This window comes from Balaenoptera borealis (genome assembly GCF_965194805.1).
Source record: "Balaenoptera borealis genome assembly, chromosome: 17".
NCBI lineage: Eukaryota > Metazoa > Chordata > Mammalia > Artiodactyla > Balaenopteridae > Balaenoptera > Balaenoptera borealis.
The window spans coordinates 3,092,850-3,110,841 of NC_138876.1; the positions used below are offsets into that span (position 1 = coordinate 3,092,850).

At 49.6% G+C, this 17,992-nt stretch overlaps 1 protein-coding gene and 1 long non-coding RNA gene across 10 annotated transcripts in view; both read left to right on the forward strand.

Moving 5' to 3' along the window:
* Nucleotides 1-17,992, forward strand: part of AGO2 (argonaute RISC catalytic component 2) — a 108,047-nt gene that overhangs the window by 8,395 nt on the left and 81,660 nt on the right. For 3 of the 8 annotated variants that reach the window (XM_082364642.1, XM_082364644.1, XM_082364643.1), the window contains exon 1: nucleotides 667-1,621. The exons of 2 other annotated variants lie outside the window; for them this stretch is intronic. In XM_082364642.1, the coding sequence (XP_082220768.1) occupies nucleotides 1,582-1,621 (40 nt within the window). In that variant the 5' untranslated portion in view covers nucleotides 667-1,581. Of the gene's footprint in view, nucleotides 1-666; nucleotides 1,622-17,992 lie in introns of those variants that run through there. 3 more of the 8 variants (XM_082364638.1, XM_082364641.1, XM_082364637.1) reach the window with 3 other exon arrangements.
* Nucleotides 3,381-14,195, forward strand: LOC309615270. 2 transcript variants are annotated; one of them, XR_014236679.1, is made up of 4 exons: nucleotides 3,381-8,389; nucleotides 8,434-10,708; nucleotides 11,926-12,080; nucleotides 12,896-14,195. It is a non-coding gene; the product is annotated as an uncharacterized lncRNA (long non-coding RNA). The 2 variants fall into 2 exon arrangements; XR_014236678.1 differs by having other exon boundaries at nucleotides 3,381-10,708.

Sequence of the window (17,992 nt, forward strand, 5' to 3'; positions counted from 1 at the left end):
GCGGGGAGCCGGCCTGGAGGAGGTTAGCATGGAGGGCTGAGCCGGGGGCAGCTGGAGAGCACGAGCGGAGGGAAGAGCCTGTGTCCCGCCCCCGCCAGTCGCCACCGGCAGCCTTGTTTCTTCAGGAGCCCCAGTCGCAGGCCTGCCCCTTGCACTTGTCTTTTTTTATGTTTGGCCGCACTGAGCAGCATGAGGGATCTTTTTCCCCTACTAGGGGTCGGACCTGCACCCCCTGCAGTGGAAGCTCGGAGTCTTAACTGCTGGACCGCCAGGAAAGTCCCTGCAGCTTGTCTTTTTTTTTTTAATATTGATTTACTTATTTTGGCTGCGCCAGGTCTTAGTCGAGGCACATGGGATCTTCGGCACGCGGGATCTTTAGTTGTGGCATGCGAACTCTTAGTTGCGGCGTTCATGCGGGATCTAGTTCCCCGACCAGGGATCGAACCTGGGCCCCCTGCATTGGGAGCTTGGGGTCTTACCCACTGGACCACCAGGGAAGTCCCCCCTGCTCCTTGTCTTGATGCAGACCCCAGTCATCTCATTTAATTTACAGTATGTCTGAGGGTATCCCTGGGAGATAAGGATGTCTGTCTTTTCCTCCCCCTCCCCCCTCACATAAACCCTAGTTACCAGTGTCCTGGACCACACAGTTAGTCCAGATCTGCTCCGTTTCTCACATGTCATGGATTGTTAACAGCTGATTGAATCGGGATCCAGGTAAGGCCCACACTGTGATTGGCTGATGTGAGTCTTCAATATAGTCTTAAAATAAGAGCTTTATTGAGATGTAACTCACGTACCGCACAATTCACCATTTAAAGTGTAAAACTCCGCGCGCTTTAGTACCTTCACAGACTTGTGCAACCATCCCCACAACCTAATTTTGGACATTTTTGTCCCCCCCCCGCAAAGAAAGGCTGTACCCCTTAGCTGTGACTCCTTATTCCTGCCCACCCACCAGACCTAAACAACCACTCTTTTTTTTTTTTTTTAGCATCTTTATTGGAGTATAATTGCTTTACAATGTTGTGTTAGTTTCTGCTTTATAACAAAGTGAATCAGCTATACACATACATATATCCCCATATCCCCTCCCTGTTGCGTGTCCCTCCCACCCTCCCTATCCCACCCCTCTAGGTGGTCACAGAGCACCGAGCTGGTCTCCCCTAAACAACCACTCTCTTAATCTCTAGTTTTTGCCTTCTTCTTTCCAACTGCTTACTGTTGGTGGGTTGAAGAACCTGGCTTGTGTGTGCTGTCACGTTTCCCCACCAACTAGATTTCGCTGATTGCATCTTCTTGGTGTAATTCAGCGTGTCTGTCTGTCCTGTGTGGATTTCCTGCAAATCAGTGGTCAGACCTAAAGGCTCGATCTGATGCAGGTTCTACTTTTTTGGGTTTTGTTGCTTTTTTTTTTGGTGTGAATACTAGTTGCTGTTGATCGTTAATCATTAGGTTCCATTAATTCAATTCATTAGGGTTTGTACAACGCCGATGCTCTGTATCCACAACAAAAACTTCTCCTGGGCAGCTGTTTGGGTTTGGATCTGTCTTGAAGGCAGAGGAATGTAGGTGAACAGCATGAAGGCCGACAACCTGTTGAGAAGAGAGGCTGGTCCAGGTAGGCGGGCACTGAGCGTGATGTCGGGGGGTTTGGAGGTGATGCTGTGGGTACCCGGGAGGTGAGCTGAGGGTGGGGCTTTTTTCTGTTCTGCAGGTAACGGGGACCCTCTGAGTATTTGGCAGGTGTGTGACAGGCTGGGGTGGTCTGGCCGGTGACAGGAGTCTTCACCTGTGTTTGGTGGGGGCGTGGTAAGGTTCCCTGTTGGTGGCAGGTCAGTGCTGAGGGGAGGAGAGTGGAGAGAGCAGGGAGGCCTGTGTCTGGGGCAGGAGGTGAAAACCACTCCTCCCAGTTGACCTGCTGGCGTCAGCGAGGCAGACCACGGGTAAGGAAGGAGCAGCAGGGGTAAGTTTTCTTTTATAGATATGCTAAATTTAAGGCGATCCTAAGAAATCCGGGAGAAGAAAATCCGTGGCATTCACTTTGCATCTTTATAGCACCCAGTGCATTTTGCCTGGTGGGGGCCTGTTTCCTTCATTCTGTTGTAAACTCCATTTGCTCGCCGCCCAGGACCATCTTGGTTATCTTTTGTCTTTCCAGTGTCTACCGTAGTGTTTTCTTTTTACTCAATAAATCCTTATTACGTTCAATTCTTTATTGTTTAAAAGCTAAATCAATTGAGTTGAAACTTGTGTACACGTCTGAAAAGCCCTGCCGCCAGCCCGGCGTGGCGCCTCTTCTCGCTTGGCCCTCCCTTACCCCTGGCGCCCTGTGGTTCTCTCCAGCTCTGCCTGGAGTCCAGGATGCTGACTGTCGGGCATTGTGGAGGGAAGTGGACCGGGGGCCACTCGCCAGTGGATCTACTTAGATAGGTAGTGGATGTCCGTGGGAAGGTAAACGCGTGACCTCTCAAGGGGCAGGCAGGGAAGTCTTCCGCAGCACCCTACAACCTCTCCACCGCCCTCGGTGATTGAATTGGCCCTCGGTGCTGGTAGGTTCAGCGCGGGCCACCCTGAGCCGGGCTGCTGCTCTGGCCGTTAGAGGCCGACTGCCTCCCTCTTGGCTTCCTAAGATCTTGTCCAAAGCCGTGCCCCCAGGAGACAGGCCTGGAAGGAGGCACCCAACTAGAAGCTGCACGGGCACGTGGAGGGGGGGAGCCTGAGAGAGCACCTGCGCCTGTTTGTAGCCAGTGTCTTTGCCTGTAAAGTGGGGATGAGTGCCTCCCTGCTTGTGAGGATAAAGCACATTAATGCGTGCAGGTGCCCAGGGCAGGGCTGGGCAGGTGTGGTGCTGGGATGGGACTCGGGACCGAGCTGAGAGTTGTGGTTTCACCAGGTGCTGGGGTCCTGTGATAAAGGGCTGGTGAGCCACCTTCTCTCAGTGATGGGATTCTAGGGGTGAGTTAAGGGGAAAATGCATGTCTTGGGTGAAAATTCTCTGAGAAATAAATGCTGTGGGCTTCCCTGGTGGTGCAGTGGCTAGACTCCACCTGCCGATGCAGGGGACACGGGTTCGATCCCTGGTCTGAGAGGATCCCACATGCCGCGGGGCAACTAAGCCCGTGCGCCACAACTACTGAGCCCTCATGCCACAACTACTGAAGCCCGCGCGCCTAGAGCCCGTGTTCCGCAACAAGAGAAGCCACCGCAATGAGAAGCCCGCACACTGCAACGAAGAGTAGCCCCCGCTCGCCGCAACTAGAGAAAGCCCGCGCGCGGCAACAAAGATCCAAGGCAGCCAAAAATAAATAAATAAAATAAATACATTTAAATAAATAAATAAATGCTGTGACGTAAATAGAAAAGATGGTGAGAAATTTGGTTATAAAACTGTAGGAACTCTGGGTGGCAATTTTTTTTTCTTTTGTCTTTAGAAGAGAAACAAAGAACTAGGTTGACTTTTTGAGGGATTTGAATCTCATTCCACCAGGGAAGCATCTCACCTGAGATGGTGGGTGTCCTGGGTGCCTGGAGCATCGTGTTGAGAAAGAGGCTGAGCCCCAGTCTGGGCTTATCGGAGGAGGAGGAGGGCGCCCAGATGGGTTTATCAGAGTCTGCCACGGGGGGCAGCGGGCGAGGGTGGTGCCCTCCTGGCTGGCCGGCGAGTCGCCATCCCAGCACGACGTACTTTAAGGATGAGACACACCCTGCTAAGCTATCCGATGGTACCTGGTGTCATTCCAACAAACGTTTATTTGAAGAGCGGTCTATATTTTATTTTTGCATGTTTTTATTGAAATAGGTGTTTTTAAGTCCGTGTCGTAGAATGATGGTTGTTAAAGAATCTTGCAGAGTCACCTTTCAGGTTGGGCATGCTCAGGCTGCTGCTGTAAGGTGGGGTTTTATTCCCCTGGTCCAGGTCCCTGACCTCCTTTGAGGCAAACCTACAGCAGTTTCCCCTGCTTCTGTTACTTGTGTGGTCTATTCCAAGTGTGTCTGCACGTTAACAAAGGGAGAGAAAAAAGATCGGTGTTTCAGAGAGGCGGTGTTTTCAAAATGTCACAGCCTCTTTTTTTTTTTTTTTAATTGAGATGAAATTCACATAACAAACCATTTTAAAGTGAACAATTCAGTGGCATTTAGTACATTCAGTGTCAGGCGACCATCACCTCTGTCTGGTGCCAAGACATTTTCATCACCGCAAAAGAAAATCCTGTACCCATTAAGGAGTCACTCCCCATCCCCCACTCCCTCCGTCCCTGGCAGCCACCGGTCTGCATTCTGTCTGTGGATTTGCTTCATCTGGATAGTTCATGTAAATGGAATCATAAAATATATGACCTTTTACGTCTGGCTCTTTTCACTGAGCATAATGTTTTCAGGATTTGTGTCCTAGTGTGTGTCAGCACTTCATTTTTCTTTATGGTTGAATAACCCCTTATGTGGCTATATCACAGTTTGTTTATCCATTCATCTGTTGTTGATGGGCACTTGAGTGGTTTCTGCCTTTTGGCTGTTGTGAATAGCGCTGCTGTGAACATTCGTTTACACCATATTCGTATATGGTGTGTGGCATATGTCTTCATTTCTCGTGGGCGCATACCTAGGAGTGGAATTGCTGGGCTTTACTCTGTAACTTTGTGAAGAGCTGCTGAACTGTTTCCATGGCGGCTGCACCACTTTACGTTTCTGCCAGCAGTGGTTTGTTTCTCCACGTCCTCACTGACACTGATTATTGTCCTCACAGCCTTTTAGAAAGTGAAGAGGAGTTCTTAATGTAGTATATCATATCTGGCATATTCTGTTACTTACCAAAGTGGAAAAAGATATTAGATTTAAGCATGTTTTGCCAAGATCTGCCTAATAGCTATAAGGCATATCCATTTCTTTGTGCTAGAGTCTAGAGTATGTTTGGAACCTGGACAATTAGATAAACACAGTAAAGCTAAACATACTTTAACAGGGTGGGAAAGAATATGAGAGTCCAATACCCAGGTCAGGCCTGTGTGTCTAATGTCAAAAATGCTCACTCTTTGAGTAAATACTGAGTGCCAGCTATGTGCTAGGCGTCTTGCTCAGTGCTCGGGGAACAATGATGGGTGCAAACCCAGGTGGCTTCTGCCCCCTGAGCTCACTGACCCGAGTCGTGAACACAGACGTGCAATGCATGGTCACCACATGCGAGATGGCGGATGTTTTAGTGCAGGCGGGAGGGGGCACATTCCAGAGCGAATGTGGCGGGGACCCTGGCCTGTGGGGGGCCTGGGATCGGGCTGTACCCGGGATGGGCTGCACGGGCCCAGGGGCAGAGGCCGCCCTGAGCACAGTGCTTTTAATCCAGAATGCTGGGGAGCGGGTGTGAGAGATGCACACATGCCTTGTGTGTTTCTGAGGAGCCGCTGGCTGCCGGGTGGAGAAGAGATGGGAAGTGGCTTGGAAATGCGCAGAAGTGTCACACTGGAGAGGTCCTGCGGGCGGAGGATGGAGCAGGTGTGGTTTAGGGAGAGCAGAGGGTCTGGAAGATGTCTGATTGACTTGGGGCTTGGATGGGTGGTGATGCAGCGTACTAGTAGAAGTGGGCCGATTTAAGTTGAGTTTTTCAGACTTTGAAAAAGATTTTAAAGGACTTTTTAGTGGAGAAAGTTTCAGATGTACATGAAAGTAGAGGGAGCAATTCAAGGAGCCCCCGTGTGGCCGTCACTCCGCTCAGCCATTCAGTGCAGCCGTGCTCGTCTGTTTCTCCCCTGCTCCCCACCCTCCGTTGCTTGAAGTATCCTGTCATTGCATTCATAAGTATTCATTTATTTTGAAATAATTTTAGACTTACAGGGAAGTAGCCAAAATAGTACTACAATAGAGTTCCCATACCAGCTCCCCCCAATGTTATCATCTTATATAATTAGAGGACAGTTATGAAAACCAGGAGATTAACATTGGCATAGTACTGTTACGTCATCTAAAGATCTTACTCACATTTGGCTGTTAGTCTGACTAATGTCCATTTCCCGGACACCCGCTGTCCAGTTCTGGGCCCCCATCCAGCCTCGGGGGCCTACCTTGCACGTCCCCTCACTTTCTCCAATCTGTGCCAATTCCTCGTTCTTTCTTTGTCTTTTGTGACCTTGATGTGGAGCTCTTTCAGGTTGGTGCCTCCGTCTTTTCAACACACCCCATCGTTTTCTAATTATTTCCCTCCTGGACCTACAGGGTACTCCATTCTCTTCTTGTATTTTTCCTGCCCCAATTCATTTCGTCGAGGAGCCCTGGTTCTTTTTCTTGGAGAAATGGTGTGAGAGGCTGAGACCTGCTTGCCGAGTGTGCTCCTAGCCCCCTGGGGTGCCCTCGCTTCTGGTTCTCTCAGTGTACACAGGATATACATGTATTTGTACTCACATGCCTGGACATACACATCTGTATGTATCTCTCTGTGTACGTATTAGAAACCATGAGTTCATACTTGCATTTCTGATTCCAATCCAATATCACATGGTTTATTCTTGCTTTCTTCTTTCCTTATTTATAACTTCTTCATCAGGTAGTGAGAAGTCTGGGTCTCATTATCCACAATGTATTTGCTTATTTGTTCAGACCTAGCATACAGAGAAAGTAGTTTTAGAATGACTCCCCGGCCCCTGGGAGAAACAAGCCTGCTCCCTGGAGGACTGATCTGCGCATGGCTCCGCAGCATTTGGCCGTGGAGTACTCAGTCAGGGCGCCGTGGAGTGCTCAGTCAGGGCGCCGTGGAGTACTCAGTCAGGGCGCCGTGGAGGGCTCAGTCAGGGTGTCGGCTTCCGAAGTTCCTCCCTCGCTCTTGTCCACCCCCTTGGCTGGGGTTAGCACCCAGTCTTAGGGTGCCGGCTCTGCTCTCTCCTCCCTTCTCTAACAGTTACTGAGAGAGCTGTGCAGCATATGCTACATTGCGTTATTGTTTTATTTTTAATTTATTTTAATTAAAGTATAGTTGAGCATTGTTGTTTTGTGTCTCTTGTGTCCTTGCTCTGAGTTCTTCTAGTATATGAGAAATTCAGTTTAGGGAATTCCCTGGTAGTCCAGTGGTTAGGACTCTGTACTTTCACTGCCGAGGGCGTGGGTTCAGTCCCTGGCTGGGGAACTAAGATCCCACAAGCCGTGCGGCGTGGCCAAAAAATAAAAAAGAAAAAAGAAATTTAGGTTAATGTTTGTGGATGGCAGTAAGCAGTCTGGTGTGAAAATGAGACTGTTATCCGTGTTGCAGTTGAAATCTGAAACAAATTGAGGCGACTCGGGACCCCAGCTCTGTTATAGGGTTGCCCTCCTAAACGTTAGGGTTGCTGCAAGTATGTGCCGGAGCCCAGGAGTAGGGACTTGGTGACAGACTTGGTGACAGTGGCCGCTGCCTGGGAGGGCTGGCTGTTTGCTCTGCGCAGATGGACTGTTGGTGCAGTTAGAAGCCCAGGCACGCGTGCCGCCCCCTCACTGGCTGCCGTGGAAGCCGATCGGCTGGGGGCAGCCTTCCCGGACCAGGAACAGCAGCCGTGATCTCCAGAACAGGGGCGCCGACCCCTCCCTTCCACTCCACAGGTTTTTCTTACCATCTGGACCGTGACCACAGGCATTGTTGCCTTTTGGTTCTAATTTAAAAAAAAAAAAATTATTCTACCCTCATGATAAAAGGAATACATGCTCATTTCAAATAATTTAGAAGATACTGAAATAAAAAGAGAAAATATCCACCGGTAATATTCCTTAGAAGAAATAGTTAATGTGTTAACAGTATGTATGTGTTTGCTTCCAGACATGTTTTTCTATACATACACAGCGGGGGTTAGCCTACACTTAAAATTTTATGTTGTTTCTTTTCGCCATTATCTTGAGCATTTCTGAGTGCTATTTATTTGTTGGGGAGGTATGTTTACAACAGTGTTTAAAGTAAATAATGATGGCAGCACACATGTGTCAGGTGGTGGTCTCCCACGGGACACAGGTAATGAGCACGGGCAGCTGTGGCCTGATTCCTGGTTAGGTGCCACCCAGCTGTGTGACAGTTCTTGTGGCCGCTGTACCAACTGGGCATGAGACCGAGGCGCGGGACGGAGAGGATGATGACGTGCCAGTAATTCCCTCAGAGAGTCAGTGTGAAGGTTCGGTGGGTTAACAGGCTCGAGCACTCCTGTAGCTGCTGGTTTCACTATCATCCTTACGTGTACTCAGAGCTCACACTCTTCCTTCAGAGCACTTTTTTACCATCCCGAGTAAAGTGTTGAGGGATGGCTTGGTGTCCTGTCTCTCACTGACCCTAAGCTGCCAGAGGGCAGGACCACGTCTTGTGGCTGCATACGCACCACTGTGGAGATTAGGTTGTTGGTATCCATTTGGTGGAGGGTGTGTGTGTGTGTGTGTGTGTGTGTGTGTGTGTGTGTGTGTGTGTGTGTGTGTGTGTGTGTGTGTGTGTAGGGGAGGAGACAGGCTGCTTACTAAAAACACACAGGCACTTAGATAGAAACGGTTAGTGCCAAGACATGTCTATTCCCTAGGTGTTAATTACACATGCCCTGTGCTAATAAGCCGACTTCATGCATCCGGTGGGCTCCGGGACACCTGCTGAGCACCCTCTGGGTGGACGCGTATCCCAAGGCTGAGAACAGAGAAGAATGGAGCTCTCCACCCCCTGGGGAGCTCCCCTTCTGGGGGAGCCCAAGGGAACTGGGCGGGGGCTCTGCAGCTGCGTCCTGGGTTCACAGCGTCACCTCACTCGCCACGTTACTGCTGGTGCCTGTAAAAGGGGGGTGATGATAGTACCAATTTTTATTATAACTAATAACAATGTAAAATTATGTGTCAGAGCTATCAGAACATTTGTCAGCATAATGTATTTTATATGTAATATAGAGATATATTTAGTTATAATAAATGTTAATTATACTTATTCATTGTAATTGTCAATGTTATATGATTGTTAGTTACATAATAATTAATATAACTTGTTACAATGATCATATTAAACAGTCATTTTATTGTGAAGGTAAAAAATGAGTTAACGTGGAAAGTGCCTGCTGATGCCTAGGGTGTGCTCATTGCATGTTACTTATTATTACAGCGATGGTTTTAGCGGGTGGAAGAAATGTTGTGGCTTCTTTAAGGAGTATGCCCTTCTTAGAGGAATCTGAAAATTACGCTTAGAGGGACGTTTGTGCCAGTGCTGCCTGGGGCTGATGAGGGCTGCATGAGGCAGGTGCGGGCTTGGGGACGTCTTGGGGAGGCTCCTCTCTGGCCTGGGCCACGGGGCAGAGAAGTTGTGCAGGGCTTGGTCACAGGGGTGCCTGTGCAAGGACGTGGACCACCCAGTGCAAACCCTCTGCAGTGCCCCCAGTACTCCACTGAGCGTGCCCTGCGTGACAGCACGTCCGTCAGTCCACAGGATCTTCCATTATATTCCAGAAAGGTGCGCCAATGGGGGTGAGCTTTGGTTTAGAGACTGGAGATTACAAATTGATATAGATGAGTGATGTAGTATGTGTTTCTCGTAAAAAAACCTTCTTTCAATGGGAACAGCTTTTTCTTATTCTTCTAAGTGACTGTTCTGGTCTTTGGTCCAAGATGTTTGCTTGGACATTGTCGAAGTTATTTCTAAACAAAGCCCCAGAAGAAACAAAGCAGACCCGTTAGTGCTGTAACTCAATAGTGTGTTTTAATTTGAAACAGGCAACTGCGTGGATGGGATATGTGGTGCCCGGAAGGGGAACATCTCTGCGTGTAACAAAGCTGTGTGGAGAGCTGGAAAACCGACACTTCCAAGAAGCTCGTCCAGCTTTTTAAACTAGCAAAACCACTCTGAGCGTGTTAAAATTTCATTTAACTTGTGTGTATCTCCCCACAGCATGCCACAGTCCACAGAAACTACTATTTCTGACCTGATGTGTGGTGCCCTTTTATTCTGTCCCTAAAATATCAGCTGTTGATCCACTAGTGGAGAGGCCCCCTCTTCATTTTGGCTGTTTGGCTTTGTCTCTGCCACCGCTCAGATGGCTGTTTCAGTGTGGTGAGAGCTGGGCCCTGCGCTCTGCAGACTCGCTGGGGCCAGGGCAGCAGCGAATGGCCACCTGTGGGCCCTGGAGCCTAGGAGCAGGTGTGGGCAGCTGGTGGCGGCTGAGCCCTGGTTGGCTGCTCCTGGGCCAGTAGGACCTGAGTGCCGCGTGGTGCCCTGTCTCCATCCACTTTATTATATTTTTGCTTATTTTACTTTATTTTAAAGTATTTATTTATTTATTTTGGCTGCGCTGGGTCTTTGTTGCGGCACACGGGATCTTTGTTGTGGCATGCGGACTTCTTATTTGCAGCATGCTGCGGGATCTAACCTGGCTTGTTCCCTGACCAGGGATCGAACGCGGGCCCCCTGCGTTGAGAACACGGAGTCCTACCCACTGGACCACCAGGGAAGTCCCATTTTTTGCTTACTTTAAAAGTGGTTTGTTTTAAATGTTTGCATTTAGCCAATCAATACCTGTATCCTTACAGCTAAAAGTGCTATTTACAGCGTGATTACAGGACTTAGGAAGCAGCTAACTGTGGACTGTGCTGAAAGCAATGAATGAGTGAATGGCGGTGACCTGCAGGCAGTGGCCGCAGGTCCGTGTGTGAGGAGGGCATTAATGAGAATCACACACGTGAAGTTTGAGACTCGGGAAGTGGCTTCAGCTGGCAGGTGTATGAAGACTGCAGGGTGCAGGAGGTCAGTTCAGTGACGGCAGTGGCAGCTCAGTGGGTGTCCTGCTGGCTGCGTGCCACTCGGAGGGTGCTTTTTTTTTTTTTAACATCTTTATTGGAGTATAATTGCTTTACAATGTTGTGTTAGTTTCTGCTGTATAACAAAGTGAATCAGCTATACATATACATGCATCCCCATATCTCCCTCCCTATCCCACCCCTCTAGTTGCTCACACAGCACCGAGCTGGTCTCCCTGTGCTATGCGGCTGCTTCCCACTAGCTATCTATTTTACATTTGGTAGTGTGTATATGTCCATGCCATTCTCTCACTTCGTCCCAGCTTACCCTTCCCCCTCCCCGTGTCCTCAAGTCCACTCTCTACATCTGCGTCTTTGTTCCTGTCCAGCAGTGGTTCTTCATAACCATTTTTTTTTTTTTTTAGATTCCATCTATATGTGTTAGCATACGGTATTTGTTTTTCTCTTTCTGACTTACTTCACTCTGTATGACAAACTCTAGGTCCATCCACCTCACTACAAATAACTCAATTTCGTTTCTTTTTATGGCTGAGTAATATCCCATTGTATGTATATATGTGCCACGTCTTCTTTATCCATTCATCTGTTGATGGGCATTTAGGTTGCTTCCATGTCCTGGCTATTGTAAATAGAGCTGCAGTGAACATTGTGGTACATGACTCTTTTTAAATTATGGTTTTCTCAGGGTATATGCCCAGTAGTGGGATTGCTGGGTCGTATGGTAGTTCTATTTTTAGTTTTTAAGGAACCTCCATACTGTTCTCCATAGTGGCTGCATCAACTTACATTCCCACCAACAGTGCAAGAGGGTTCCCTTTTCTCCACACCCTCTCCAGCATTTATTGTTTGTGGATTTTTTGATGATGGCCATTCTGACCGGTGTGAGGTGATACCTCATTGTAGTTTTGATTTGCATTTCTCTAATGATTAGTGATGTTGAGCATCCTTTCATGTGTTTGTTGGCAATCTGTATATCTTTGGAGAAATGTCTATTTAGGTCTTCTGCCCATGTTTGGATTGGGTTTTTGTTTTTTTGATATTGAGCTGCATGAGCTGCTTGTAAATTTTGGAGATTAATCCTTTGTCAGTTGCTTCATTTGCAAATATTTTCTCCCATTCTAAGGGTTGTCTTTTCGTCTTGTTTATGTTTTCCTTTGCTGTGCAGAAGCTTTTAAGTTTTCAGAGGGTGCTTTTCGTATTCAGGCTTGACCTTAGCGGACCTGTCACACCCCCCATTATGGAAGTGAGGAAACTGAGGCACAGAGTGCAGGGCACACAGCAGGAAGTGCTGGATCCCCGATTTGGAGCTGGGCAGCTACCTGCGGTCCTAGAACCTTGACCCCCGAGTGCCCAGAAAGGTGGGTGAACTCACTGGGGTTGATGAACGCATGGGAGGTAGCTGCAAGGCTTTGCCATTATTATGCAAATGTACAGGACTTCGTAAGGGAGTTCTTTGTAGTAGCACAAACTTCATTACAAAATAAAAGGGAAAAATTGACTTAGCTTAAGTGGGTTTGGATTTTCCAGTGTTTTGATTAAAGAACGTTCAGTTGATTTTGGTGGGGGAGGGATGCTGTTTTGAATTAGTGAGTACTGACTGAGTTTTACTTTTGCTTTCTTTAAAACCATGGATTTCTGAGTCTGTTTCGGGCCGTGGTGCCCTCCGGTTTGCCCCAGGAGGGGATTTCCATGAACCGTCCTTTGCTGGCACCCCAGGCATTTTCTTCCCACTCACTGACGTCTGATCGTTTTCACATGCTTTTGTGAAGGATGATGACCAGATGGGGTGACAGGATGAGGGGCCTTGTTAAAGCCCGGCTCCTGCATCCCTGGACCATTTCCCCCGTCTTTACATCAGAATGAAACGGGCTGCACTTGGGGAGGCGGCCCGGGGAGCCACGGCTTGTGGGTGCTCCGTGGCCCTGTTCACGCCGCTCCCCTTGGCTTGTGAGGCGGCCCTCACCGTCACCCCTTAGTCTGTGTAATCGTAGCGTGTCGCCACCTTGAGAGCCGGTTCCGTCGTGTGGCGTGTTAGTGCAGCAGTGGGGGAGGTGGGGGAGGAGGTGAGGGTCGTTGCTGCTTTTTTTTTTTAAAGGTTAAACTGGAAAATAGGCAAAGGAGAGCATGCTGTGGGCTTCGAGAGTCCTCAGGTGATTTCCCCTCTCCTCTGCAGCTGCGTAACCTGTGGCGATCCCAGGGCTGGTGAGGAGCGGGTACCAGCCCGTGGCCCTCCGGCACGGTGCCCATTGAGGATGCTGTCTGCTCCCTGAAAGTGGCGAAGAGCACCTGTTTGCTCAGATCTTGTTCCTGGTGAAGTTTTATATATTTTGAAGTGAACGATGTTTGCCGTCTCTGACTTGAGCACTTGACAAGTAGTTGTTTAAACTGAAGTAACTGGATGCACTTGGAGGTGAAGTGATGATTTGCCAAACCTGCACAGAAGGTGCACGGTGCACTCGTCCCTGTGTTACAGGGTCCTGAGAGCTCAGTACTTACGCAGACTTTGTGTGCCCACCTTCCTCCCCATCCCTGGTTGTGGGTATTAGGAGAAAACTAACTGTGTTAATTCAAAGACAGTTGTAAATCACTTAACCATTGAGGTCTGCTGTGGATCATTTCAGTTCCTTTGGAATAAGTGCAGGCTACTGCCATGTTTACTAGTGATTGACTTTGTGTTTATTCTGGTGACATTTTCTGTATATGTCCGCTTCCCGTTTTGGTGGGTAGTTTCCTAGAGAGAGTGGCTGTGGAGTGCAGTCTTTAATTGCTCACCTCTCATACCAGCAAGACGCAGCACTGGTGGTGAAGCCGTCTCTGGTCGACTGGTCAGGCGAGCCACCAAACGGTGGCAAGAGAGCACAGTCACCGGGGATGGTCAGACCACCCAACTCTTGTTGCTGTTCTTCTTATCTGTTGGGCACCAGATCAGAAACGTCTGCAGTACCTCCTTTACAGTCAGAGCTTCCTTCGGGTCACTGACATTTGCCGCCCTGGCCCTTATTCCTGGAGAAATGCAAGGCGGGACCACGCTGGATGGCCAGCCCCACCCACAAAATGATAAATTCAGGCGGTGGTTCCGGAACCTTTTGTGTCAGGACCTCTTTATATTCTCAAATTACCAAGGTCCCCACAGACCCTTTGTTTATGTGGGTTATACACTGTATAAGATCTTAAAATTGAGGGCGTTAAAAAATACTTAATGGGGCTTCCCTGGTGGCGCAGTGGTTGAGAGTCTGCCTGCCAATGCAGGGGACATGGGTTCGAGCACTGGTCTGGGAAGATCCCACATGCCGTGGAGCGGCTGGGCCCGTGAGCCATGATTACTGAGTCTGCGCGTCTGGAGCCTGTGCTCTGCAACAAGAGAGGCCGCGACAGTGAGAGGCCCGCGCACCGCGATGAAGAGTGGCCCCCGCTTGCCACAACCAGAGAAAGCCCTCACACAGAAATGAAGACCTAACACAGCCATAAATAAATAAATAAATTTTAAAAAATTAAAAAAAAAAAAAGAATAAGAGATTATTGAAAATGACTGGGCCAACTGGACAATCAAATAGAACCTTCAGGAACAAAAATTGAAATTAATAAAAGTAAAAAATTATTTAAAAAAATACTTAATGTGCTGTAATGACGAATATTTAATGTACTGACAAGAAATCTGGCGTGCATTAATATATCATATTCTTATGAAAGAATTGTTTAAAACTAAAAACGATGTGATGAGAAGAGTGGTGCTTCACATTTTTGTAACTCTCCTTTAGGTTTGGCTTAATAAAAGCAGCAGTTGGTTTCTGCCTTCAGTCTGCTGGGATATGGTGTTTTGGTTGAAGTATACGAAGAAACTCTGGCCTCACACTGACCTGTGGCTGAAAGGGAGGAGTGTTAGAGGCCTTTGCAGGTTGTGGATGCTCTTCTTTGCCACCACACCAGAATGCAGCAAGTCGTAGTTTCTTACAAGCTAGTTGCCGTGCAGGGTCCAGAACCGCACCCGTTGCTGCGTGAATCGATCTGTAGCCAGGTGACTTAGTGACGTCCCGTGTCGTCATTGGAGGACATTGGTTTGCAGAGTTTTCAGGTCTTTCAAACACAGGGAAGAGTCACACTCGGGGACATCACATCACTGCTGCTCTCGCCACAAGTCTAAGTATTTGGAGGCTTTAAGCTCGTGGCGGCGAGTACAAGTTTTCCACAATTCTAATTGTCACGTTAAAGCTTGAATCTTATCATCGCAACAAATACTGGCAGCCGTGTTCTTGGAGGGGCAAGCCCACTTGGTTCAGTTTTGAGACGGTGTCTGCCCAACTCCCAGCTCCAGTCTCCGTTGAAAAAGGAGGTCAGCTCACAGCTCACACTGACACAATCGCTCTTCCTCAGCATTCCATCGTACCTTGGGATATGAACATTTCCTGCTTCTCACACAGATAGTGAGAAGGCCTGAGAGTCAGTGTTTCATGAACGCATTCTACTGCTTTGTTAAGGACATTTCTAGGTAAACTGGGTTTTCCCCATTCTGGTGATGGATCTGGTAAGAGCACAGATCAGCACCGCTGCCTTGGTTGGTGCTGAGGCACCTGCAATTTTACCTGCCATTGAACCATCAGTGCAGTTGTCAGCACAGAAAGGGCAAATGACATCTCAGTATTAGATGAACATAGTTTTGACCTTGGGAATCCCCTCAAAGGGTCTTAGGACCTCCCAGGAGTTCCCAGGACCGCTCGTGGAGAACTGCTGAATCAGGAGAATCCTGAGTTCTGTTTCAATCTACCGAACGATCTGTGTGTGAATACTTAATTCCACAGTGTGTTAGAGAGATGTTCCACTTTAATTAAATTGTATCATGATTTACAAGCATGTTTTAATAAAACTACCCAAGAAGACAGTCCGATTTGGAGTTTGAATTCTTGTTTGTGTGGCCCATCTGGGACTGCAGGAGGGGTTTGGGGCTGGAACAGACCTGGATGGCCTGTTCCTTGGAGCAGGTGTAGGTGGGAAGCCGTAGGATTGACTGTGGGACGGAACAGGGACCCTCGTCTCTGCTGCGGAAGGGAATGGGGTCAGTGATTTCTTTTGAGTTCTTGGTGAAGGAGTGTGGCTCTCCCTCAGGTCTCAGAGCTCTTTTTGAAAATAGGCAACTTAAGTGAGTGGTGTCTTTAGTTTGCTGAATTCTGTTTGTGCTTTTTGTGAGGTGTTTATAAAATTTGTCCTGTTAAGAAAGCCTCTGTCTTCGCCAGCAGATGCTGATGGAATTTTCTGATAATCTGAGCACACTGAGTTGGGATGTTCTTCTGAGGTTATCAGTCTGGAAGTGCTTCCATTCCTGGCTGGCATCCAGAAGGAGTTTAAAACATTTCTGTGGGCCTAGAGAAAGACCCTCCCCCCTTCCCTGCCGCCTGTCCTGCTTGTTCTTTATCACCACCGTATTTAAAAATAAAGTGTATCCCCCCTCCCTCCCCAGGAAACAGCCTGGGGCCCTCTTGGAGATTTGTTGCCTGGGGTGCTTGTGTGAAGCACCATCTCTTGGCTGCATCTTCGAGTGGTTTTTAGGGGCTTTTGCTCGTAGCTTCTGACCTGCTCTAGAAAAAATATGAGTGAATGGTGTGACCTACATAGAGGAAAGTGTTCTAATTGATTCCTAACGAGCAGGCAGTCACTTCCCCGTGTGTGAAAATTGTTGGTCAAGAGTTGTGCTGACTCACCTGCTGTCCTGTCACAGCCCTGGCCCAGGGACAGGGGCAGAAGCCCCCCTCCATGGTCAGGACCAGGGCCGTGTCCCCCCGCTGCCCTCTGCTCCTGGTCGCTGTCGCTGTACCCGCCTTCCTTCCGGGTGTGGAGCGCTGCTCTGGGGCTGGGCCCTGTCCTAGATGCTGAAGAGCAAGTGGGCCAAAGCAGGTGATTCCTGCTCTCAGGGAGCTTGGGATCTGGTGGGGGCAGATGGGCAGACAATCAGTGGGTAGAATGTATGCCGCGCTGGGTTAGGGCAGGACTCTGGACAGCAGGTTCCTGCTGGAGCGGGAGCGTGCAGCCGAGGAAGAACCTGCGTGCCGAGGCCTGAGCACGGCACGGTCCTGCGGGGCTGCGGCCGGGGCCCTGCTGTGGCCACACTGCCTACTTGGACACAATCAAAGGTTGCCAGCTATTTATAGAAGGTGTTCTAAACCCTGGAGCGGGTCAGGACCGGGACCTCACCCGCCCCGCCCGGCTCCCCTCCCTCTGCCCTCCTCGCCCGGCCCCCTGCCCTGCACTTCTGGCCGCGTAGGTCCTGGTCCCCTTTCCTGCAGATGGAAACTCCTTCTTCCCAGGATCTGCTCAAAACGGTTTTCTTGTGAACCCCTGCCGGATAGCTAAGTCAGAATGCCTTGGTGTTCCCCCACAGCCCACAGGCAGTCGGCTTGTTCCCCAGCGTCCGTCTCCTTCCCTTCGGGGTGTCCGTGACCAGCCAGCCCGTCAGGGAGCTCACGGTCCCGCCAAGCTGGCACATGGTTAAGAGGGTCTGGTGGGTGTCAGTCCCTGGAGGTGGTGTTGGTGGGACCCGCAGGGAGGTCCTGGTGCAGTGGGAGGTGCCGGGTGGGCAGGAGGAGCGCTGGACACTGGATGGATGGACGGGCAGGTGGACGGACAGACCTGGCAGTGGCCCGGCTCCTCTGCCGCGCTGATCCTGCGTGGGGGGACGCTCCTTGAGGCCACCGCAAAGTGCCCGTTTAGGTGTTCAGACGTCCAGAGCACTCTGTTCTGTGACCCGGCAGGTGACCCTGGTGTCACTCTTTGGAGCGACTGGAGAGCAAAAACCTGGCAGAGAAGCCCCTCCCTTACTGCTTCCATCTAGCCCCTTTAGCGTTTAGTGTTCCTGGCGTTTTCTAGGTCTGGTAGATCGCTGGCCCCGAAGCACAGAAACTCGGCTGGCCGAGAGTACAGGGCTTGGTGGTTTTCCTGGCACCCGTGCCCGCTTGGGTAGCTGCAAACAGCTCTGCTCGGGTGAGGTTTCCAAATGACACGCTGTATGCCACCGGCCATGACCTTCCCTCTGCCTGTGCTGTGCCCGCCCGGCCTGCGGGCAACCTGCTGGACCTGAGCAACTCCCAGGATCGGGGAGAGAGACCGTCTGTTGGGGTCTCCACTGACGATTGTGGAGAGGAGGACGAAAGGGGATACGGCCAGTGTGCCCAGGAGCTGGTGGTGTAGCACTGGAGAGAGGCGGGGCCTTGCCAGCGGTCACGGCTGAGTGAGCACAGAGGTGGTGTATCAGTATTGTCAAAGAAACGTGTAAAAACCCAGG